Source organism: Helianthus annuus, chromosome 2 (assembly GCF_002127325.2).
Source record: "Helianthus annuus cultivar XRQ/B chromosome 2, HanXRQr2.0-SUNRISE, whole genome shotgun sequence".
In the NCBI taxonomy this organism is placed as follows: Eukaryota; Viridiplantae; Streptophyta; class Magnoliopsida; order Asterales; family Asteraceae; genus Helianthus; species Helianthus annuus.
In genome coordinates this window covers 51,850,604-51,875,319 of record NC_035434.2, presented here as the reverse complement: position 1 = coordinate 51,875,319, position 24,716 = coordinate 51,850,604, and the positions used below count along the sequence as shown (strand labels likewise).

Sequence of the window (24,716 nt, the reverse complement as noted above, 5' to 3'; positions counted from 1 at the left end):
TTCTTCGAATCTATTGGTTATATCTCTTGGATCTTCGTATCTTGAAGACGACCCTTTGTCCTTTTTCTCCTTTCACTTTTGTCGTCTTGGAGAGGGATCCTCGTTTATGTCGGGAATACCGCTCGAGACTTCGACATTCGGTGTATCCGCTCTATAATTTCCCGAATCCGAAGACTTTCTTTTTTGACTCGTGCCGGAGCTTTCTTCACCCAACAAGGGTACCGGCGACCACTTTTGATTTGTTCTAACAACCTCCCAAGCCGCAATATGAGCAAAGTCATATCCTTCTTTGCTTTTGTAATTCTTTAGCGCTTCTTCATTACAAAAGCATCGTCACTCCCGCTAGGACGTAAACGATTCTAAAATAATAAAGTATCAACAACTTAATCCAAAGATTGAGTGTGAATTGTAGTGAATATGGAGGTTGAGTTTGTTTGGTGAAAATGGAAATGAATATGTTTAAATTATAAAGTTAAAAATTGAATTTTTTTTATTAATGTCAACGGCTATATAGCCGTTTGAAATCATCTTTCCCGAGCGGCAATTGGTCCCCGATCGACATTAACACCGCGTGGCAAAGAGGGGTGGGCGGCGGTGTTCCCGAGCGGCAAACCCCTTTGCCGATCCCCTTTGCCGCCCCACTCCGTATCTCCTTAGATATTCGATCGCTCTATTTTCTTATTATTATTATTATTCTTATTATTATTATTGTTATTATTTGTTTCAAAATGAATATTCGTGTTTGTGGAGTGATACACGATGATCATCTTAAGTTTTAACGAATTTCACGTTTCTAGATCGTGTATATTCATGTTTGTGAATTTTGGTGTATCTTCTGGTGATTTGAGTTGATGATCTGACAACATGATGAAAATAGTTGGATAATGCTTATGATTTGATGATGATTTTAGATATTTGTTCATGATGTTGTCAGTTTCACCGTAACAGGCAGTTTGACTTCTTATCTTATTGATTCAGTTATCTGCTTCATGATCTTGTTTCTGTTATGCTCAAGATAAGGGTGCACGGGGCATTATACGGGGAGGCAAGCGGTGACTCAAGTCCCCGAGCGGGAATACTGCCGCCATCCCCGCGGTGAGGCAAATCGGGGACCAAGATCGGTGTATGTTCACCGCACAAGAAATTGCACAAGGATCGAGATTTTAACGTTGGGCAACGGTCAAATGTTAAAAAAAAATCAATTTTAACCAATATAAATAACCAACTTCAATCTAATTTTTTGCCACACCCATTCTCAAACTTATACTCTAAAAATCTATCAAATACAACCCAAAGCCAAACCGATCAATGGAGAACCAACCCCGCGAAGCCAAGAAAAAATCTAAGGGACGCGGCTCGCCACCGTCTCGTGGTGGTTCGAGCGGTGCAACTGCACAACCACAACCCCCTTTCGGATATACTTCACAACCCCCGTTTTTTTACCAACAACCTTCACACCCCTCCTTTTACAACACCCAACCACAACCCACTTTCGGCTATTTTCAAAATTTGTTAGCAATGGATCCTCAAACCCCCGCCTTCTACCCGTATGGTTTTCGTTCCCCACAAGTTCCATCTCCACGAGAAAATGTTGAACGTCCTATACCTATTCACGAGGACGAGGAAGTAGTGCCGGAAACTCAAAATTTGGGCGACTATGAAGATGACACCGGCGATGATGAATATAATGTGGATGAAGACGCCGGCAACGAAGAAGATGACGCTCGGGATAAAAAGGGAAAAATGGAGCACCAAAATTGGACAAAAGTCCAAGAAGAAGCGTTGGATAAGGCGTGGGTACATTGCTCTACCAACAAAAAGAAGGGCAATCAACAAACCCGCGATGGTTTTTGGCGTAGGATTTTAGATCATTATAACGCTACCGTTGGTGGAAGTAACCGGACCGTGCATCAAGTACGGTCTAAATGGGGCCCGATGATGACGAAAATAAACTTTTTCAACGGCCTATACCAACAAGCGGTAAAAATTATATTTTTTAACGTTGTATATTTTTTAATTTTGTTTACTAAGTTCATATTTTTTGAACACTTGTTATTTTGTTTACTAAGTTCATAATTTTGTTTATATGTAGGATCGCACACGAGGAAGCGGGTGTAGCGATCTCAACGCAGTGTTGTAAAAATCGGAATTAATCGGCGCCTAGGCGCTAATCGGGCGTTGACTGATTAATTTTGAGCTAGTCGGACCATTAGTCGGTAGTCGGTCCAAGTCGGTCCTAGTCGGTGCAAGGCGGTCCAAATCGGCCCAAGTCGGCCAAATCGTTTCTAGTCGGCCCACTCTTTTTTAGTTTAAATTTGGCCCAAACAAATGTTTTTAACCATTAAATACATGGCCCAAGTTGTTTAGTTCCAATCTGGCGCAAAAAAAAAAAAACATGTTTTTAACCTATTAAAACATATTCCATGAGGCCATGACTGATATGTTAATGTTTGAATGTTTAAATACTTAAATTTCTATGTTTTAAACTTCATTGTTTAAATTTTGAACTATTTTTAAGTATTATATTGATATTAACTTGTGTATTGAATGTTTAAATACTTGATTTGCTATGTTTTAAACTTAGTTGTTTGAATTTTGAACTATTTTTAAATATTATATTGATATTAATGTATGTGTGTATATATATAAATTTAAAAATTATATATATAAATTCCGATCCGATTAATCCCTAGTCAGTACTCCACCGCCCGACTGGCGCCTAGCGATCTCTACAACACTGTCTCAACGTGATGAAAGTCGCTTTAAAGGAATTTAAAGATAGATATCCGAGCGGTTTTCAACATGTCGAGGCATGGGAGGTCGTTCGAAAACACGACAAATGGGCCTAAGTCCCATTGTTGGGTAAGGATTATTGATTTGTACTTTGTAGTACAAATTTTGACAAAACAGGATAAGATGTTGACTTTTTAAGGGTATTGTTGACCATATTTAGGGCAAATGAGTAAGCAATCAATGATCTGAATTCTGAGACATAATTTATTGGGATTTTTATTATTATCTAGTCGAATTAAAACCGTTGTCTTCATGTAACAATGAATTTGAATCAAGATTTTGTTCATCTTGAACATATTTGATGATGAAGGACACATTTAATATGTCTGAATTGGTCAGTTTGACCATAAAAAGTCAATACTAGCTCTTTATCAGCTTTATGATCTTGTTTATCTTGTTCGTGTTATGCTCAAAATATGGATTACTGAATTCTAGTACTGGTTTTCTCAAATCCAGTTAAGATGTTGACTGACCTTTCTTTTAGGGTGAATAAATACCATTTCAAGTGGATAGATCATTGATGTGAATCATATAATTTCTTGGGTCATGAAAATATGTTTTGAAGAATCTTTCTCCATTTCTACCTGATTTACAACCGTTATCTTATTTCATGTAGCAACAGATTTGAATCAAGATTGTGTTCATCTTGAACATAAGCTCAAATGTGTCCTCCTTCATCATGCATTCCACTTCCAGCTGAAAACGAAAACTGGACCAATGAGGCGATATTTACGTCATTGTTCAACTTCAAGAGGGGAAAACCATTGCCCGAAAATGCAACTTCAGACGTAAATCCTTTCCAATATAAGCCCTCAGATCTACCTGGTTAGTATACACTCTATATAGATATATAATCAGAATTTGTTTGTACTATATCTTGTTTTAATCTTTACAAAGGAAATGCAACTTGCAGCCGATTTGTGGTACTTGTGGTCCGGGGTAAAAAAGGATGCTGAGTTTGGATTCTGGCAGGAAACCGAGGCACCTTGTGAGACGTTTTCTAACTCTACTATCATTGGTTCAAGAACTACCCTTCAGTTTTATGAGGGTCGGGCCTCACATAGCCGAAAAACGGGTTGGATGATGCAAGAATATACAATAACTGAAAAATGTGACAACGATACAAAGGTAAGCAGGCTATCTATTAGGCCCATTACATTGATTGCGCATTTTAGATTTCAAAAGTTGTGACTGGCTTAGTGGCTTGGTTGGGCAATATGCAGGATTTTAGAGCATTATGTAGAGTATATTTGGCGCCAAAAACGGTTTCAGTGAGTCAACTTGTGGTGAGTTGCGTATTGTAATGAGTTCTTTGCTCTCTCATTTGTAAACATGCACAGAATTTTGAAAATTTTGCATATGTTTTGTAGGGAATGACTCCAGATTCTGTTCTTAAACAGTCATCTGAAATGGATTCTATTTTCACGGGAGACTATATTGAGTTAAACGATCTTATCGATCCAGGATCACGCTCTTCCAGTTCCGCCAACTCAAGCTGTTTGACCATGACTTCAGATGAGTACTTTGACTCAATGGCTCTCTTACAAGAAATAGAGAATGACATTAAGGATTCTAGTGTAAACTTCAATCTTTCTGCACCTTTAAAGTCAACAGAAGTGTTCATACGCCTCGCTACTTCAGGTATTGCGCCTTTTCTCTTCTGTTAAATTTATTTTCTTGGTTTTCGATTCGATCTACTATGTGCTTAGTGTCTGATTTGTAAACAGTCTCTCTTATAACAGATCAAGACTCCAAACGCTCGGGTCAAGTGACCTCCAAAGACTGCAACATTTCCAAAAATACATCCAAAGAGGGAAAGAAGGAGCGTGTTAGTAGGGCGAAAAGGCGTAAAATGAAGAACTATTTGTGTTTCCTAAAGTTGTTCTTCTAGAAACAGGAGACAGTGAAGGGTGAAGACTGAATCTAGTACAAGTTTTGAATTTTGATACCGACGGGGTGGCAAGATTTATATTTATGGTCTAGGAAAACATGTAGATAGTGTCAATTATGTGTGAAAAGTGACCACATTTAAGATGCAAACCTTTAATGTTTGAATCTGACAAGTTCTTGTTTGTTAAATAACAGATATTTATAACATGTTTTGTTATATATTATAGATAACAATGTTTTTGATGGATTATCGAGATATTGACCAATTTGATACTTTATGTAAATTGAAAATAACAAAGTTTATTGATGCATTGATGTTAATATAGCCATCATTGAGTTTTTTGTTCATTAAATTCTAATCATTAACCCATAAACTGGTTGCTGTTAAAGATATTTTTCTATAAATTTTCACATATTGTTAGCAATAATTTAGATTCACTGGAATTTTTATGTAATATTTTATTAAATTGTATTACTATACACTTCTATGTGACAATCATCCATTTAGATACTATTTAACATGTTTTGTTATGTACTATAAAAGAAAGCATTGAGATACTTGATGATCTATAAACTCAAAACTTTCAATTGGTGTCGTCAAACCATTTTGATCAAGTGTATATAATAGTCTAATACTATTTTTTTTATCATAATACTACTGTAGGATGAAAATTATTACAGAACACTAATTATTGCAAGAAAAAAAAAACAACTCTAAATTATTAGCGAAGCATATTGTGCATATCACATAATTTAGGAAACCACAATCATGTGCAGATTATTAGGAGAATTACTTTGTAGCTGTATCTCTATATATACTCCCATATGTTGTATTATTGAGCATTGAAGGAAATACCATAACACTTTATGGTATCAGAGCATAGTTTTCAAAAATAAATAAATAAATAAATAAACCCTAACCTCCTTGTGCCGCCACTCCTTTGCTTCACCCTACTGTTTGCTCTTTGGCAGCCATGACAGAAAAAGACACAACCTCTTCTAAATCGGTTTCGACCGATAACAACAAACATCTTCACCCGGTTTATTATGTCACGAATATTCAGAATAAAGTCCGCACTCTGGACGGAGAGAAAGTCACCTACACCGCTTGGGTGAAACTCTTCAAGCTTCATGCAAAGGGGTACGGCGTGTTGAAACACATTGACGGAACCGGCCCTCTGGACGAATCGGACGAGAGTTACGACTCTTGGGCCAAGGTAGACTCCATTGTTTTGCAATGGATTTATGGCACTTTATCAGATGATCTTTTGGTAAGAATTCTTGATGACCAAACTACTGCACAAAAAGCTTGGAACCGATTGCAAGCTATATTTCAGAACAATAAGAATTCTCGTGCTTCCTCCTTGCTAACAGCCTTTACTACTACAACCCTTGCCACTTGTTCTTCTTTAAATGATTATTTTCAGAAACTAAAAGATATTGCAGAACAACTTAATGATGTCGATCAGCCGGTCACAGAGTCTCGCTTGGTCCTGCAAATGGTTCAAGGCCTTCCGCCTGAATATGATACTACGGCGTCACTCATTAATCAAACCAACACTTCATGGGATGACGCTCGTGATATGATTGAAAGAGAACAACGTCGACAAGCCGCCCGACAACAAGCCGCCCTCACCGTCCCTCGTGGTAACCAACCTTCCACCGGCTCTCAACCACCTGCACCACAGCCGAACCCACCACCCTCTTACAATCCTGCCCAACACTATGACCTGTACCAACAACGCCCTCCATCCCGTGGACGCGGCCGTGGTCAAAACAACTATCGCGGAGGCCGTGGCCGAGGCCGCAACCCCAACTACACCCATAACTACTCACAACAACCCGGTACCTACCCCTACTACAACCCAAACCCGACCCAGCAAACTTACGGCTGGTGGCCTACTCCTCCAGCCTGCCCACACCCAGCTCAGTCGCCTTGGACTCCTTCCTGGTCTAGGACGCAAGCCACACCACCAAACCCTGCTGTCCCTTCGCCATCAGCCCAGCAGCCTTACCCCGGCTATGGACTCACAGCCCAACAACAACCACCACCCACCAGCTTCCCATACGGCCCACCTCTAGCCTACCCCACCCCACCGGTCGACCCTCTTCAACCAACTGAGCTCGGGCCTGCTTTGTCCACTCTCACCTTGAATCAGGCTGATCCGAACTGGAATATGGACACAGGTGCATCTTCACATGTGACTGCAGATCAGGGTAAGATCGCTTCCCATTTATCTAAATCTGTTAATACTAATATACTTGTAGGTAATGGACAGTCTTTACCAATTTTGGGTTCGGGACATGGCTTTCACAAAACCAATAACCACTCTTATGTCCTTAAAAGTATACTTTATGCACCCACTGTAGTTAAAAACCTTATATCTGTGCTTAAATTTACCCGTGATAACCTTGTTTCTATCGAATTTGACCCTAATGGTTTCACCTTGACCCTTCTCATCCATGCTCACATTCCTCCTACCTTTTGGGTCGAGGCCCTCCATACCGCTGCTTACTTACATAACATCCTTCCCATGAAACGGCTCAATTATAACACACCCACCTTTGCTCTATACCTTTGCCACCCAACTTATGATCATCTTAAAGTGTTCGGATGTGCTTGCTACCCAAACGAGTCTGCCACTCAACCGAACAAACTTCTCCCACGCTCTCACCGGTGCATCTTCCTTGGCTACCCGCCCAACTTTCGTGGTTATTGTTGTCTTGACCCCTTGACCGGAAAGGTTCACATCTCACGTCATGTTGATTTTAACGAGGACTCTTTCCCGTTTTCCCATCCCTTACCCGAAACCGCCTACCAATTTCTTGATGATGAGCCATTAAACCCAAACCATTTTAGCTTTCCACCCAAAATGCCCAGCCCTGCCGTGCCCCACACACCACATCCGCCACCCACTCATCCCCAACACCACCTCCCCAAGCACCGGCCCCACCTTCACCCCCCACTCCTCAACATATGGCTCACCCTCATGCCCCACCTACACATACAGCATCCCATCCACCACCTGCCTCTAATACTCACAACATGACCACTAGGGGAAAACACGGTATCACAAAGCCAAACCCGAAGTACAATCTCCACACCACCACGACCACCATATCTCCTCTACCTAACTCCCATGTGAAATCATTATCTGACCCAAATTGGCGAGACGCCATGCACTGTGAGTACAAAGCATTAGTAGATAATGATACTTGGGAACTGGTTCCATGCCCTCAATCCCATCCTGTTATTCGTTGTATGTGGTTGTATCGCCACAAATTTAAAGCTGATGGGACATTAGAGCGGTACAAAACACGACTTGTTGTTAATGGAAAGTCACAAACGGTTGGGATTGACTGTGAAGACACATTTAGTCCGGTTGTTAAACCGGCTACGATCAGAACGGTTCTCTCACTTGCAGTCACCAAGGGTTGGCAAATAAATCAATTGGATGTTAAAAATGCTTTTTTACACGGTAACTTGTAGGAAATTGTTTTTATGCACCAACCACCAGGCTTTACAGATATATCTCGGCCTAATTATGTCTATCGTTTACGCAAGTCCTTGTACGGACTCAAACAGGCACCGCGCGCTTGGTTTAGTCGGTTCTCTAGCTTCATTGTTTCTCACGGCTTCAGAGGCAGCTTATGTGACATGTCCTTGTTTATCTATCGCCACGGTGATAAAATTGCTTATTTGCTATTATATGTGGATGATATCATTCTTACAGCTTCATCCACATAATTACTACAGTCCATTATCACTCTTCTCTCGAGGGAATTTGCTATGCCAGATTTGGGATCTTTACACCATTTTTTGGGTATCACAGTGCAACGGGATGCTAACGAATTATTCATGTCTTAGTCTCAATATGCACGAGACATATTACACCGTGCTAATATGTCTTCATGCAAACCTTGTGCCACACAGGTGGATACGTCCTCCAAGCTAAGTGCTTCTGAAGGAGATTCACTTCCCGACGGGACATTATACCGCAATCTTGCAGGAGCTTTTCAATATCTGACTTTCACTCGCCCCGATATAACCTATGGGTACAACAAATTTGTTTGTTCATGCATGCTCCTCGCGAACCGCATTTCGTTTTCCTAAAAAGGATTTTGCAATACATTCAGGGCACTCTAGACTTGGGCTTACGATTAACACCCAGTTCGACAACATCACTTACTGCTTATTTTGATGCGGGCTGGGCTGGATGCCCCGACTCCAGGCGTTCAACATCTGGATACTGTGTTTATATGGGTAACAATCTGTTATCATGGTCCTCTAAAAGGCAACCCACGGTCTCCCATTCTAGTGCTGAAGCTGAATACCATGGTGTTGCCAATGCAGTCGCTGAAACCACTTGGTTGCGTAATTTACTACTTGAACTACATATTCCACTTCACCAGGCCACTATTGTCTTTTGTGACAATATTTCCGCGGTGTATCTATCCGAAAACCCGGTTCAGCATCATAGGACTAAACATGTTGAGCTAGATATTCATTTTGTTCGTGAAAAAGTTCGCCTGGGTCAGGTTCGTGTTTTACATGTGCCATCCTCCTACCAGTATGCAGACATCTTCACCAAAGGGTTGTCCCGACAGTTGTTCGAGAGTTTCCGTTCCAGTTTGACCGTCTGTCAACACTACCGCTCAAACAGAAGGGGTGTATTAGCGAAGCATATTGTGCATATCACATAATTTAGGAAACCACAATCATGTGCAGATTATTAGGAGAATTACTTTGTAGCTGTATCTCTATATATACTCCCATATGTTGTATTATTGACCATTGAAGGAAATACCATAACACTTTATAAATCACTAAACTAGTGTTCTGCATAAAACCTTCCTAACTATATATGTATGCAAGATAAATGTGATAAACTGTATTATGTAAAATAAGGATTATCATACTTGATGTATAATGAATTCCATTCAAGAAGTTTAAGTAATGGAATTGAATTAGCTTGTTTAATAAATGAGCCCGAGCTTTATTTATTGTATTTGAGCCACTCGTGAGCCTAAACAAGCCTTTCATTAATAATTTAACATACTAAATATATATTTGTATAGTTATTATATAAATTTATGCAAAAATAACTAAATAATATATAATGTTATGCATAAAAAAATATAATCAAAAAATTATACGTATAAGTAAATTAATTAATATATAATAAACGAGCTGAGTCGAGCCTGAGCCAAATTTAAGCTTGAAAAACTACTCTCGAGTCGAAATTTAGCTCTTGTAAGTTAGGCGGCAAGTACATAATGTTGCAAGCACATAGCTCCTTAGTATAGACCGTTACCACGAACACCTAGCAAACCTTTTTTGGTGTGCTATGCATTATCCATGACCATGGCTTTGGACTAATAGCTAGCTCCAACAAATAATGACGCAGAAACTGTACTGTACAATGTATTTTCAATACCGATTGATATTGAGCTCATCCACACGTTACACAATCGTCACAAGCAATTATAAGTATAAACACCTCTTAGTGACAAGAAAAGGGTTTGCTAACTTCCCACAAATTACTACATACATCATTACCACTCCCATACAAAAGGGTGTGGTCATGACACTCATGACCACCATGACCCTCCACTTAGGGGCCACGTCACCCACCTCTAATCCATCATCCAAAACTACAACCCTAAGGGTGTGGTCATGACCTAAACCACTATCCTCTTTATTTTCTTAATTTATTTTTGTTTTAAATCATCAAATGGGAGGGACATGGTTGATATGGTTTAATCCACGTGAACCACCATGATGTAATGAGTAGGGTGGTGTAGCACATTAATAATGGTCCTATATGACAAATCATGAGCTAGCCTCATACCTCCTAGCCTTACTATTCGAGTGATCGGGTGGTTTCGTTGGTGGCACGAAATAATGCGCTTCTTTCAAGTCATTTTAAATTCAAGTAATTTCCTAAACAAATTTGTTGGTGGCAACAATTTATAAACTTATAAACAATATATATATTATCTCATCAATTTAACTTGCAAAAAATAAATAAATATAAAAATAATAATAATAAAAACCTTTGACTGATTAACATTAAAAAGATTAATTTTTAACTTAAATTAAATACATACTATTGAATATTAACATCTTTTTTCATAAATAAATATAAAAATAATAATAATAAAAACCTTTGACTGATTAACATTAAAAAGATTAATTTTTAACTTAATAATTAAATACATACTATTGAATATTAACATCTTTTTTCAATTTTCATAACGTAAGAAAAGAGAAGGAAGAATCTTTTTTTTATAAAAGCGCGTTAATTTGAATGAGGTCAGGTGTACAACGTTACCGATCATCATCAAATCAATAAGATCACGCCACGTAGGCAACAACATTCACCAAATCGTTCCAGTTCAATTTCACCCTACAAATATCTCCAAACTTGATCGATCATAAACACACAAACAGACTAGATTGTATTGTGTTCTACCCTACAGGTATTTATTGGATTCACCCCATCTTTTGTATTGTATTGTATTGTGTTCTACCCGACCCAGGTTTAGAAAAAGGAACTGAACCGGAACCACCTCTACCCGGTCAAAAACCCGGACCCGAAACGGCCAAAACCCAAAAAAACACTGCCAAACCAGTCAAAACCCGAACGTACCCGGAACTGGTTGTTGACCAAACCCGGACCCAATTCCTACCCGGTTGCGGTTCTAAAAAAACCCGGTTTGTGCACCTTTAAAAGTGATGATTTGAAACAGGATAATTGTTGATCAATGTGTATACTGTATAGTTGTCTCTTTGATCATGGTCCATGAAATGGTCAGTTTGACCATAAAAGTCAATGCTGGAAGTCACCATTTGATTCAGTTATCGCGGTTAGGTAGTCGTTTATAAGTCAAGTAGGATGGGTTTAGATTCATCAGTCTTGTTAATCTTGTTTCGGATGTGCTCAAAATATTGATCATTGATTACTAGTTTGTAATTTGTTCAAATCAAGATTTGATTTTGACTTTTGAGTCAAAATTGCCTTGTTTATCTTTCTTTTTTAGGGATAAATCTAGTAACCTTTATGTTCTTTTATGCAGCAACCAATTTTGAATCAAAGTTTTTGTTCATCTTGGGTAGAACTTCCAATGTGTACTTCATCATGCATACCATTTGTAGCCGAAAATGAATATTGGACCGATGAGGCGATATTTATGTCATTGCGCGATTTCAAAAGGGGAAAACCTCTCCCTTTAAATGTAACTTCGGATGTAAATCCGTACCAATATAAGCCCTCTATTCTACCCGGTTAGTATCAATACAATTCCTATTTTGCATTAATTAATAAAACTCCCGGGCCCCACCAATACCTGCTAACCAGTGGGACCAGGTAAAGCACAACTTACATTGTGCAGGCGACCTTCAAGGGGTTAAGGAGATAATCAAGATTTGCGTGTATTTAATCTTGTTTTTTTTTTTTTTTTAAATCTTAACAAATGAAAATGTAACTTGCAGCTGACTTGTGGTACTTGTGCTCTGGGGTAAAAAAGGATGCAGAGTGTGGATTATGGGTGCAAATTGGGGATGCTTGTGAGATGTATTCAAACTCTTCCATCCTTGGTTCGAGAACTACACTTCAGTTTTACGAGGGGCGAGCCTCTCATGGACGAAAGACGGATTGGGTGATGCAAGAATACAGAATAACCGAGAGATGTGACAACGGTACAAAGGTATGCGCATTATCATAATATTAATATTGAATTACACGACACGAACCTAACACAAAATTCGTGGGCTTGGGTTTGGCCTGGCGGGTTAATGGGTTGACGCGTTTAACCCCACTTATTTTTATAATTAAAAAAATAAGTGTAGAGGATAATGGGCATGAGGTTTTATAGTTTAAATGTATTTGTTTTATATACATCTGTATTTTTGGTCATATATTGTAGTAATTTTAGAGTAATAGTTGTAATTTGGTCATATATTGTAGTAATTTTAGAGTAATAGTGGCAAAAAAGATTAAAAAAATTTGGGCTAAACAGGTTGTATTCGTGTTAAGACCGCTATTACACGTGTCGTGTTCGGGCTAGACCCACAAATACAACCCGTTTAGCACCCTTACTCGATATGAACTGGTTTGGTTGGACGGTATGCAGGATCACAGGGCGTTATGCAGAGTGTTTTTGGCTGGTGATTATAAACCACCTTCCACACATTGCATTGCTGATATTGGTGTCAATATCTCCGATAATTCGGATCCAAATACAGTTATAAATGTCAACAGTAGAAGACATGAAAACACATCTGATATGGACTGTATTTTGTGTGGAGACTACATTGAGTTAAACGATCTTATCGATCCAGGATCCCGTTCTTCCAGCTCCGCCAATTCGAGTTGTTTGACCGTGACCTCAGATGAATACTTTGACTCAATGGCCCTCTTACAGGAACTAGACAAAGACATTCTAGATCAAAAAATTTGTGTCAAATACAATCTTTCTACACCAGCAAAGTCCAAAGAAGTGGTCATACGCCCCGTCACATCAGGTTTGGGTTTGGGTTGAATAGGACATCTTTTGCGTCGGTCAAAATGGGCCAGGTCAGGTTGGGTTGATCTACAAACACTTTTATGTCCACTTTTAAAACAAAAGTGCAAATACTTAGCACGTTAGTTATAATTACAAAAACAGTAATACGGTTCCTATTTAGCTATATATTTGTAACTTATTATGATTTGACACGTTTGGGACTAAAAAAACAATGAAAATTTTCTTTTGCTCTTGTCTAATGTGTGCTTATTGTTATATTGTTATATTGTTTGACAGTGTCTCTAACATAAAACAAAGAGTGCATACTTTTTGCCGGAGACACTTCCAAAGTGGAAAATAGGAACGAGAGCACGCCATATGGCGTTAACACAACATCGTCTTCAGGTAGTTCCGAGAATACATCCAAAGAGGGAAAGAATGAGAGTGTTAGGACGAAAAGGCATACAATGGTGAAGTATTTATGTTCCATAGCATCTTGAGTAGTTGCTTGTAGGACAAGAAAACTTTTCCTTTAGAAAGAAGAAACCATGAGGTAGCAAGTTTTTTTATTTGTGTTGTAACTTGTAAAATTAAAAAAAAGTTTGGTTTGACATGATTTGGGTTTACACATTACACCCGAGTTTTAGTCATGTATCGACGACCCATGATGATCTTTAATGCTATATGTTGGATGGAAACATGGCTAGACTGGATCGAAAGTTCATAACGATGCTTCTTAGTTTTGTCCATATCGTCGTTTTTGCAAACGGCCAATGCTACTAGGGGTGAGAATAAAAACCAAAAGTCATAAACTCCAAACCAATTGACTGGTTTGGTTATTAGTTTTTTTATAATCCGGTTTTAAGGTTTAGTAGTTATATGTACAATGTAGAGATCATGTTTCGTGCGAAGTGTAGGAGATAATATGGGATTGACAAGTGTAAAAGAGGGAAGGGTATTATGGTCATTCTCCCTTGAACCTACTTCACCCCCAATTTTCAAACGGCTATAACTTTTTGATACGATAATTTTTTTTGAGTAAACTGTAATTTTACCCCCTGGGGTTTAAGCCAATTGGCACTCTGACCCCCTCCCTGAAAAAAATGCAATTTGCCCCCAACATTGTTGTTATGTCGTAAGATTACCCCCTGTTGTCAAATAAGTTAACAGATCTGTTAAATGGAATGTGAAATGACTATGTTACCCTTTCGTATTACCCCCTATGGTTTGTTCTAAACAAACGTATTACCCCCGTTGTTAAATGACTAAATTGTCCTTTCTTATTACCCCCTATACTTTGTTGTAAGAAACACTATTACCCCCCGTTTTAAGTATTTCATTGCTTCCTTACCTCTTGCAGTAACCAAAACCTTTCCCGCTAAAAAGGTTTGACCAGCCAAAGTCAAAGGATGCAGAAACTAAGTGTAAAACCTGGTAATTGAATCAGATAATGCACATAAACAAACTAAATGCCTAACCTGCTGTAAATGGTCATTTAATTTCAATCTATCCTATATCAAACTTTGGAACTGTAAACAGCTTGCAACAATGATCTTAATATGAATTGGTCATATTTCATCCATCAATTTCATGTATCTACATGTTTGGCTACAAGCATATATCAAAAACTGCTTGCAATAATCATCTAAATATGAATCTAACTCTATCCTATTTCATCCATTTATTAAGCTTCAATCTCAAATATCCACATGTTTGGCTACAAACATTAGCTGTAAACTGCTTACAACAATCATCTTATTTCAAACGCATACCTGCTACAAAACACATATACTCAAACACATACCTGCTGCAAATGCAATATAAAAAAGAGATTTGAGACAGCACTTAACAGTATTAAGTTGCTGCAAATGCAAAACACATACTCAAACCTGCTGCAGCTGCAAATGGTCATTTAACCTGTTCAAACATGCTCAAAATGAATATGCTGCACAAATTAACCTGTTCAAACATGCTTAACCTGTTCAAACATGCTTAACCTGTTCAAACATGCTCAAAAGGTCATTTAACCTTAAAGATCTCACAAATGCACAAATCTACCTGCTGCAACCCTAAAGATCTCACAGATTGAACAATTTACTATCGTTGAGGACAGGCCTACCAAACATGGAGACCACCAGGTGGACCACCACTGATGAGCTTGATAGGCTCATCGTCAGGTCAACTGTAAAAAAAAACACCAAACATCACAAAATTAACATGGAAATCAGACTAATTGTTAATACCCTGTTTAACATGAGACTAACTAACACTGACACAAATCCGACCCTAACCCTGTTTATTACATGATATTAACTAACACTGACACAAATCCGACCCTGATTAACTAACAATGGATGATTGAACCTGACGTGTGGCGGATCAGGTATTGGATCAGCCAACAAACTAGCGGCATTGTCGTCGGTGCTGTGATGATTGCTAGAGAAGAACGATTTTGTCGAAGCTGTGAAGATCGCTGGAGATGAAGATCGCCGGAGCTGTGAAGATCGCCGAAGAAGGTGATGGCCGGAGAAGATCGCACTGAACAGGAGTGGAGGAGCGGTGTAGGAAGGTGGGGGGGGGGGTATAGTGCTTTGATTTATCAATGTATAGGGTGGTGTAATGTATAAGATACAAAGGTATGTTGCAAATGACCTTTGTACCCTTTGACCATTACTTAATTATGTTGACTGTTAACAAAAGTTGACGGCAGGGAGTAATCTTGCGACATAACAACAATGGGGGGGGCAAATTGCAATTTTTTCCAGGGAGGGGGTCAGTGCCAATTGACTTAAACCCCAGGGGGTAAAATTGCAGTTTATTCTATTTTTTTTTTCAAATTACATCATATTAACATGCATTTCATTCTCTTAATTTAAGCTGACTATTGCTATAGTTTTCTTAATTTTTAAAATTTTATTTTATAAGCTATTAAGTTACTTGATTTGTGTAACATTATGTGATTATGTTTCAGTACGTAATTACGTACCATATGTGCAAGCAGTTACAAATGCTTAATGTGACCCTACATCTATAATCATGTACAATATGTAACAAGTGTAATATCACGTGATTATGTATCAATACGTAATTATGTTATTATAATTTTTGTTTATTGTATAATATTTTTTTTAATAAAGTTATGCTTATTCGTGATTATAGATTCAATATGATGAGAACTTAATTGTTTTTATGCTATTACGTGATTAGATATGTAATATAAGTCGTTACGTGATTATAGATGTAGTGTTACATTGAGCTTTTGTTACTGTTTTTGCATACACGGTACGTGATTATTAGCTGGTACATGATTACATTAAGTATTTGTTACTACTTTTGCACACATGGTACGTGATTCTAGATTTAGGTATACATTGAGTATCTGGTACGTGATTTAGGTATTCATTGATTATTTGGTACGTAACTATAGATGTAGTGTTACATTGAGGATTTGCGCTACTTCACATATGGTACGTGATTTAGGTATTCATTGATTATGTTCCGATAATCATGTAACGTTATACAATCACGTAACTTTATAGCTTGTAAAATATATCTTTTTAAAATTAAGAAAACTATATGCAAACGTTCGCACTTTTGATGCTTTTAGTCCTTGTTGATCAAATAAGCATATTTTCTCACACCGAACCCCTCAAAGCTTATTTCTAAGCTACATTGAGAATATTTAGGGTATGTTTAGCTTATGATCTTGTTCCGGATTGTACGTTGCTATACGAATTGGCAGACTTTTGCAGTTTGTCGCAAATAGTCCATGTGATCGAATAAACTTGTTTTTGCCATACCAAACCCTTCAAAACTTATTTCTAAGTTAGGTAAAGGTTATTTAAGGTATTTTAAGCTTATGTCACTATTCCGGAGTGCATGTCGCGTTAAACTGATTACGTTTGCGTAACAGTTTACGTAGAACTTCCAGAAAAGCTTCTCGAGAGTTCGGAATCATACGAAATTTGATGTGTACTTGTCACATGTAATTGTACAAATCCCGGTAATGAAACAAAAGATTTCATTGGATTCGTATTTGTATGATGGTCGTAGAGACACAAATGTCACAGTTATGGTAAGTCGATGATGTGTGTAAAATGCAACATATAAATTACATCAAATGAGGCATAAAACTAACCCTTTTTAAGTACTAATGTTGGAAAAGAGTGTTTTTGTCTTCCTTTTGTATTTTCAGGATTAAATGAGCTCAAATTCACAAAAGAAGCAAAAAGACAGCTAAATCTAACATAAATACAAGAAAAGGAACATAAGTGGATTGCCCGACCCCTCAACAGCATCCTCCAAAGCAAAATAGAGAAGGCATAAGACTGAACACGCCCCGTGCTCAGCCAGCACGGGGCCGTGCCCAAGAAGCACCAGAAAAGACAAACCTATAGAAGCTTCTATTGCCCAACACGGGGGCGTGGAGAAAGTACAGCATGCGCATTAATTGTAATTACGAATTATAATTAATGAAGAGAGAGAGTGTCAGACAGGCACGGGGGCGTGTCCAGCGGACACGAGGCCGTGCCCAGCCTTCTGTTCAGCCTATAAATAGGAGTGCTTGGTTTCATTGTAACTCATCCCTAGGCATACCACCTCTCTCACACTTCATCCACCACCCACCACCATCACAACACCATCATCCACCACCATCATCCATTGTCCATCATAGAGTGTGTGAGTCGTCTCGGGATCCAAGATTGATCGTAAGAGTTCTTGACAATCAAGGCCATGTTTGCCTAAGTCTCTTACATCACTTGGTGAAGACAAGTGTTTAGTATAATACTTATTATTTTTAATCTTTTGCACTTTTTATTTGGTTTTGTATTAATGACTTTAATAACTAGTTGCTTATGTTGAAGGTGATCTTTCCTTATCGTTTGTCCGTGGTGTCTTGGCATTATTTTACTGTCTATATAAAATAAAAGATTTTCACCATTCATATCTCCACGGTCTATATGGAGGTATGTTGGCTACCTGGTTGGGGGTTAAGGGAACGGTTTGGTAAGGGTCTTGCCCTTGTTCAGCGTTTAGAGGTCCTGCAAGGGACCTGGGTCAAAGTTAGTAGGATCTCCTTCAATGCCCATAGGTATTGGATGGCGGGGATCCAAACTCTTTGACCCCCTCATAAGTTAACTACTATTAATACTATAACCCGGCTATTTAGAACTGTATCCCTGCTGACTCAGACTACTTAGTCGAGGGTAACGTCACCGCCAAAAGCGAGGCCTACCAGAATTTGCATTAATAACTTAATTCATTATCTTCCAATAATCCAACCCTTTAGGATTGTATCCTTGCTGACTCAAACTACTGGGTTGAGGGTAACGTCGCCTTCAAAAGAGGGGCCTACTACAATAACTAAGATAATCTCTTAAACAAGTGCAAAAGTGCGAAAATAATCAAAGGTTATACTAATACACGAGTCGGATCCAAGTGATTCATCTTGTCTATCTGTTTTTATTTTATTTTTATTTTTCAGCATTTAGTTAGTTTTTATTTTCTTAGTTTAAAAACCTTTTCTAACATTTTGATTTGATTAGACGTTGAGGATAAACCGGTACTAAAAGCTCTTGTGTCCTTGGACGACCTCGGTATCTTACCAACACTATACTACGTCCACGATGGGTGCACTTGCCCATATGTGTGTTTAGTGTTAGTAAATATCGTGTTTTATAAATTTAAAACTTGGCTAAAAGTGTAAAAAGGGCTTAAAATATACATCAAAAATATATTACACTACACGCACATCAAGTTTTTGGCGCCGCTGCCGGGGACACAAGGATTTTAAGAAAGTTAGGAATCAACGGCCTGATCATATTTTTATTTTTTCTTTTTTATTTTTAGGATTTTCTTAGTTTTTCAGCTTCTGCAGAGCTCAGCACGAGCCGTGTAATAACTGAAACTTTGAAAACCCTAAAGTAATAAATGCCTTTTAAATATTTCGGTTCTAAAGAGTTTTGTAAATTTTTAGACACGACTAAACGAGTATGGTTTCAAACCATAGATCTTATTTATTATTCTTATAAAACAAATAATGAAATATGTATTAATGATTAATAATAACACCTATTTGATCAAAATACAGTTACAATAATAGTTTTAGGGTTGTTTAATATTGAAACTAAAGAGATGGGTTTATTTTACAAATCACCTAATATACTAGGGGTGGAAATTGAAAATCAAAGAATTAATTAAACCATTATAATCTTCCTCCACATTTACATTTCATTTGTTTATGATTCACATTCCGTGTATCAAGCAAGATTATTTCCTTCCAAATTTATTTATGAACGACTTATACGACTCAGAATTGATGGTTGAAATCATCGCCATTATTTTGTAACCATTGACTTTCATATCGCAAGTTTCACACACTATTCTATTCAAGAAGCACCGCCATTGGGGCGTCTTCATCGCCTTCACGAACTACCGTCACACTTCATCGGCGAACAAGCTTGTCACAGCCGCTCACCTGTTCTAACCGCCATTGCGTACGGTGCGTCACGACGGCACACTTGAAGTTTTCGATTAGAGTCCGATACACGATCCAGTCCGTATGCAACCGGGAACAACTGTTACGTCTCACTCGGCTCGTTTCCGTTTGGTCATCCTAAAGCTCCAAACTATTGATTCCTGACCCGTTTCATTTGTCAATTAAGGTAACTAATATAAACCTTTTCTTTTATATATTGGACTCTATATATATAAGAATTATGGTTTCGTTCGATTGTTCCGGTGACTATGTTCAAAAAAAAAAAAGGATTTCGATTGATCTAGAGTATATAACCTAAAAGTCTTATCAAGGGAACATATATAAGTATCAGAAGTTTTTATTAGAAGTTTTTATTTTCTTACATATAAGGTGTGTATATATATATATAAAAAAAAAAAAAACCTTTGAATCAAATAGATCGTATCACTAAATTAACCGCTAGCTATCTCCCGGTTAACATACACACAGAACTGTAACTTTGTACATTGATGTAACTTTTTTTATAGTCTTGGTCGGCCCTCGAATCTGTCATTTGCACGCCTGATGTGTATTGTTTTGAGCCTGGGTCGGTTGTGTTCAATTTATGTGAATTTGGAATTTTGATTAATACATCTCGTATCCATGAGTATATCCAAACATTCTTAAAGCTAGGCACTAAAATAACTCAATAAAATAGCTTGGAACCATGAAATCCAACATATTTTGAAGCCATAATGTGTAGCCATGTATCGGGCAGCTTTGAGACGGTCTCGAATCTGGACAATCTTGTCCGTCGTGTCGAAGACTATCTCTGGTCCTGATAATTGGACATCTCCAACTTCCGCCCAACAAACAGACGATCTACACTTTCTACCGTATAATGCGTCGAAGGGCGCAACCTTAATGCTGGTATGGTAGCTATTGTTGTAGGAGAATTCGATTAATGGTAGGTTCTTATCCCAACTACCACCCAAATCGATAGCACATGCACGAAGCATGTCTTCCAACGTCTGAATAGTACGCTCAAAATTTTTCCGAGAGACCACAAAGTGCATTACCAAGCAATACCGAAACAAACCCAAAAGCGCAAGTTCATCTCATCACGTTATGAAACCGCACCGTGGGGCCTGCGGAAGCACCACCGCCGACAGAAGAGACTATACCCCCGCCTCTGCAGGAGAAGAACTCCCCTCCATCATCAGAGCCTACCAAGGCTCCTCGAGTTCCGTACCCCGGTATGTTAATTCGTCAAAAGACCAATGAGAAATTCGCAAAATTCGAAAGTCTATTAAAACCATGGTTGTAAAAGTCGTTAGGCGCTCCCTAGTCGGTCGACCGGGGAGTTGAGAGTACTCGGCCTAGGCGGAGAGTACACGGGGAGTACTCGGAGATGCCAAATTATAAAGAAATCAGTTTCCGGAAATTAAATATATGTCAAATTACATAAATTTACTAATATTTATAACAAAATACGTTAAATTGATATTCATTCTTTAATATGATAGGCATAGAAATTATGTTTTATTTTATTTTAAGTCAAACTCGCCCCGAGTTGACTTACTAGATTCGATTTTGGCCAATGTTGACCGCATTTGTTCGATTCCGAGTGATTAGTCAGAGTTGAAGAAAGTCGCCTCGGCATCCTACCTTGTAGCGACTACTCGGGGAGTACTCGGCCTTGGAGACCTTGTTTTACAACCATGATTAAAACAATTGCATGTCAATATTCCTTTTATTGATGTCCTAACCCAAATGCCCAAATACTCTAAGTTCATGATGTGACAACTCGTGTTTCGAATCTACTTTGTGTAACGTATGTGAATGATATGTGATTTTGTGAACTTATGATTAATGAAATATGTGAATGTGTGTTATACATGTTTGAGTGAAACCCGAACCGCACAACACTACCTACTCGATCGCACAAGCCCTTTGGGCCGTATCACTTGTATTCGGACTTTAGGACGACCCATTGAGGGTTTCGGCTCACTATGCTTGGGCTCGGCCCACTCTTTCCAAACGTGTAAACACCCTCCTATGGGGCTTGTGATTTCATTTGTTACAATTTACCTTACACACACAAAACCCTAGCTTCTCTTCCTTCTCTCTAGAACTCGACGGCAACCATCCCTCTCGAAGCTCTTGACTTGGCCGATTCCCCTTTCTCCTCTCAATCCGGTTAGTGATTAATGTTATTGATTGTATGTTGATGATATTAGCGATTTTGCTTGATAACCGAGGAGTCTTGTTAACATGGTTGCTTATGATACTAGTTAATAGTGTTCTTGTTAATCGGCCACATGTGTATGATTGATTTAATGTTCATATGAATAGGTTGGTAATCGTATGATGATGATGATGACTTAAACCGAATGCATGTCGGCTGTGATGTGATTATGTTTGCTATAGTTAATAATCGTAGTGTTGCTAGATGATCAAGATTGTATGTTGATATGATACATGTTCATATGAATTGTTAAGATTTTTTGTTCATGAATTGACTAGGGTTCATATGGATTAGATGTTTGATTTCACTGTTTGATCTATTATGTGTTGTATGATTAGTTGGAAACTTGTTAATTGATAAGTGTGAATAAGGAAACTTGTTAAATGATTGTAACCGAATAAACTTAATATCCGGAATTTAAATACCGGTCGCACAAGACCTCCTGTCGCATAATAGGCCCAATCGCACAAGATCAGATCATTCAAGATCTGATCCAAACGTACAAGTCACTCGCACAAGAGACTCACCGTCGCACAAGAATAAATCGCACAAGTTGAGTCGTTATGCTGATTGGGCCGAACAAGCCCAAAATCAGTCGCACAACCCAAACCGACCGCACAAGTCTGCCTGGATCGCACAAGACTTGTGTTGTCTAATCTGGGCCGGGCAGCCCAACCTCCAATCGCACAATCCAATTCGGATCGCACAAGGCTCTTGCATGGGTCGAGACCTTTATGTTGGACTCCTTATATGTTGGGCCGGGTATAGTTTGGGCTTAGACACTTAGATCGCACAAGATGGTTGGGCTCGCACAAGCTCAATGGCCCAACCATCCGACTCGCACAAGTTGAGAATGTTATGCTATGATTGCTACGTGGTTTGCCATGATCAATACGTGTTAGTAACGTGTTAACTTGTATGAAACAAACGTGTATTATTTGAAGTCAGAACCTGACTCGTATGGTAATCCTGTTAGGACGTGGTTGACCAACCCTAGTTCAAGAACTCTTTCCTTTGTGTATCTGCCGAGCAACCCAAGGTGAGTTCACACAGCCAAGGCATGGGGTTCCCAGGGTGGGAATGGGATTGGATGATTATTTCGTGCGTACATAGTTAATGGAACCTAATGATATGGTCCTCAGGGTGAGGATGGTAAATGATAAGATACGGCTAGACTAGTATACCTACTTGAACTGATCTTCGCACACACGCCAAGGGTTGGCTGCGATATTATGACTGATCTTCGCACACATGCCTTAGGAAGGCTGCGAACTATACATACTAAACTTCGAACACATGCCAGGGTGGCCAGCGATACAAATATACATAGTCTAGAATACTTGAGAACTTTCCCTAATCTTCGCATACATGCCTAGAGGGCTGCGATACGAACTAATACAGTACATGATTAAATGAACGAACGCAATGCTTACTATACCATTACTATTACTGAACTTACTTACTGTGAACTCGCTCAACTAGTTGTTGTTTATCTGCTGCATGCCTTGCAGGACCTTAGGTATATTATGGAGCTTGCACAGGGAGGAGCAGGTCGTTGTGGGCAAAGATTTGTGAATGCTTGTTAAACATTTATGACATTTTAAACTATTAATTATGTTGGGTTTATTTACATGCTCCCGCTATTTAAACAAAGTTTGGTTTTGAACATCAATCAGGTCGTGATGAATTACTTTATCTACTTTTATTATTAAATGTTATGTTCGATATGATTGGTGGCTTGATCCTGGTCGTGTCACGCCTCCAAGCGGTGGTACTCCGCGTGTGGAATTTGGGGGTGTGACAGATTGGTATCAGAGCCATTGGTTATAGAGAACTTGGTTTTAATATGGGGAAAACGTTTTTATTAAAACCAGACTATAACCAGAACAGTGCTCTCAACGATCCACAACGACGCTTTGCTCCACGTGCAAGACTCGACATCCTAGGTAATAAGGTTTATGTTTATTACCTGCTTGCTAGAACTATATAGAACTTTGCTCGTATTACGCTTAGATACACATGACTTTATTACATGAGAATACCTACGTGCTTACACTTTTCTGTCATCGCCTTACTCGCGAACCATTCTCACTTACGCTACTTTTACAATGAAGATCATGTCTGGACGAATTAACATGACTCAAGCCCAGCTAGAGGCTCTCGTTCAAGCTCAAGTTGCTGCGGCACTTGCAGCCGCACAAGCAGGTAGTATATCCTGTAGTCATAGCACACACTAGGATCTTTAGATCCTACACTCCTAAACTAGCCCTTGTAATTAAACTTTGCCCTATTCGTACACAATAGGTCAACACGCGCAGCAACCTGTCTGCACTTTCAAGAACTTCATGGACTGTCGTCCAAGTACTTTCAGCGGCACAGAGGGGGCAGTGGGACTCCTCCACTGGTTTGAAAAGCTCGAGTCTGTGTTCGAGATGTGTGAATGCCCTGAGGCTCGCAGGGTGAAATACGCCACTGGCACGCTAGAAGGAATAGCACTAACTTGGTGGAACGCCCAAGTTCAGATTTTAGGGTTGGCAGCTGCTAACGCCACACCCTGGAACGACTTCAAGGAACTCATTAAGAGGGAATACTGCACGCGTGATGACATCCACAAGTTGGAGAATGAGCTCTATCACTTGAAAATGACGGGGTCAGAGATTGAAGCCTATACAAAGCGGTCAAACGAACTGGCCATTCTGTGTCCAACTATGGTGGACCCTCCAGTGAAGCGCATTGAGTTGTATCTCAAGGGACTTGCGCCAGAGATCCAGAGCCATGTTACATCGGCAAACCTCGACAACATCCAAGACATCCAGCGTC

The 24,716-nt window shown here is 38.9% G+C and overlaps 3 protein-coding genes across 4 annotated transcripts; all 3 read left to right on the top strand.

Annotated features, from left to right (window-relative positions):
• Nucleotides 1-3,204: 3,204 nt before the first annotated feature.
• Nucleotides 3,205-4,097, top strand: LOC110888843 (NAC domain-containing protein 2-like). The gene is made up of 3 exons (XM_022136349.2): nucleotides 3,205-3,618; nucleotides 3,707-3,921; nucleotides 4,017-4,097. The coding sequence occupies exons 1-3, from the start codon at nucleotides 3,456-3,458 to the stop codon at nucleotides 4,095-4,097; spliced, it is 459 nt and encodes a 152-aa protein (XP_021992041.2). The 5' UTR covers nucleotides 3,205-3,455.
• Nucleotides 4,098-4,164: 67 nt separating this feature from the next.
• Nucleotides 4,165-4,867, top strand: LOC118489010. The gene is made up of 2 exons (XM_035986518.1): nucleotides 4,165-4,434; nucleotides 4,521-4,867. The coding sequence occupies exons 1-2, from the start codon at nucleotides 4,167-4,169 to the stop codon at nucleotides 4,682-4,684; spliced, it is 432 nt and encodes a 143-aa protein (XP_035842411.1). The 5' UTR covers nucleotides 4,165-4,166; the 3' UTR covers nucleotides 4,685-4,867.
• Nucleotides 4,868-11,010: 6,143 nt separating this feature from the next.
• On the top strand, nucleotides 11,011-13,874 carry LOC110914423 (NAC domain-containing protein 26). 2 transcript variants are annotated; one of them, XM_022159224.2, is made up of 5 exons: nucleotides 11,011-11,166; nucleotides 11,764-11,971; nucleotides 12,179-12,393; nucleotides 12,820-13,210; nucleotides 13,489-13,874. In XM_022159224.2, the coding sequence occupies exons 2-5, from the start codon at nucleotides 11,812-11,814 to the stop codon at nucleotides 13,500-13,502; spliced, it is 780 nt and encodes a 259-aa protein (XP_022014916.1). In that variant the 5' UTR covers nucleotides 11,011-11,166; nucleotides 11,764-11,811; the 3' UTR covers nucleotides 13,503-13,874. The 2 variants fall into 2 exon arrangements, with proteins under 2 accessions (XP_022014916.1, XP_022014910.1); XM_022159218.2 differs by lacking the exon at nucleotides 13,489-13,874 and having other exon boundaries at nucleotides 12,820-13,463.
• The last annotated feature ends 10,842 nt before the right edge of the window (nucleotides 13,875-24,716 follow it).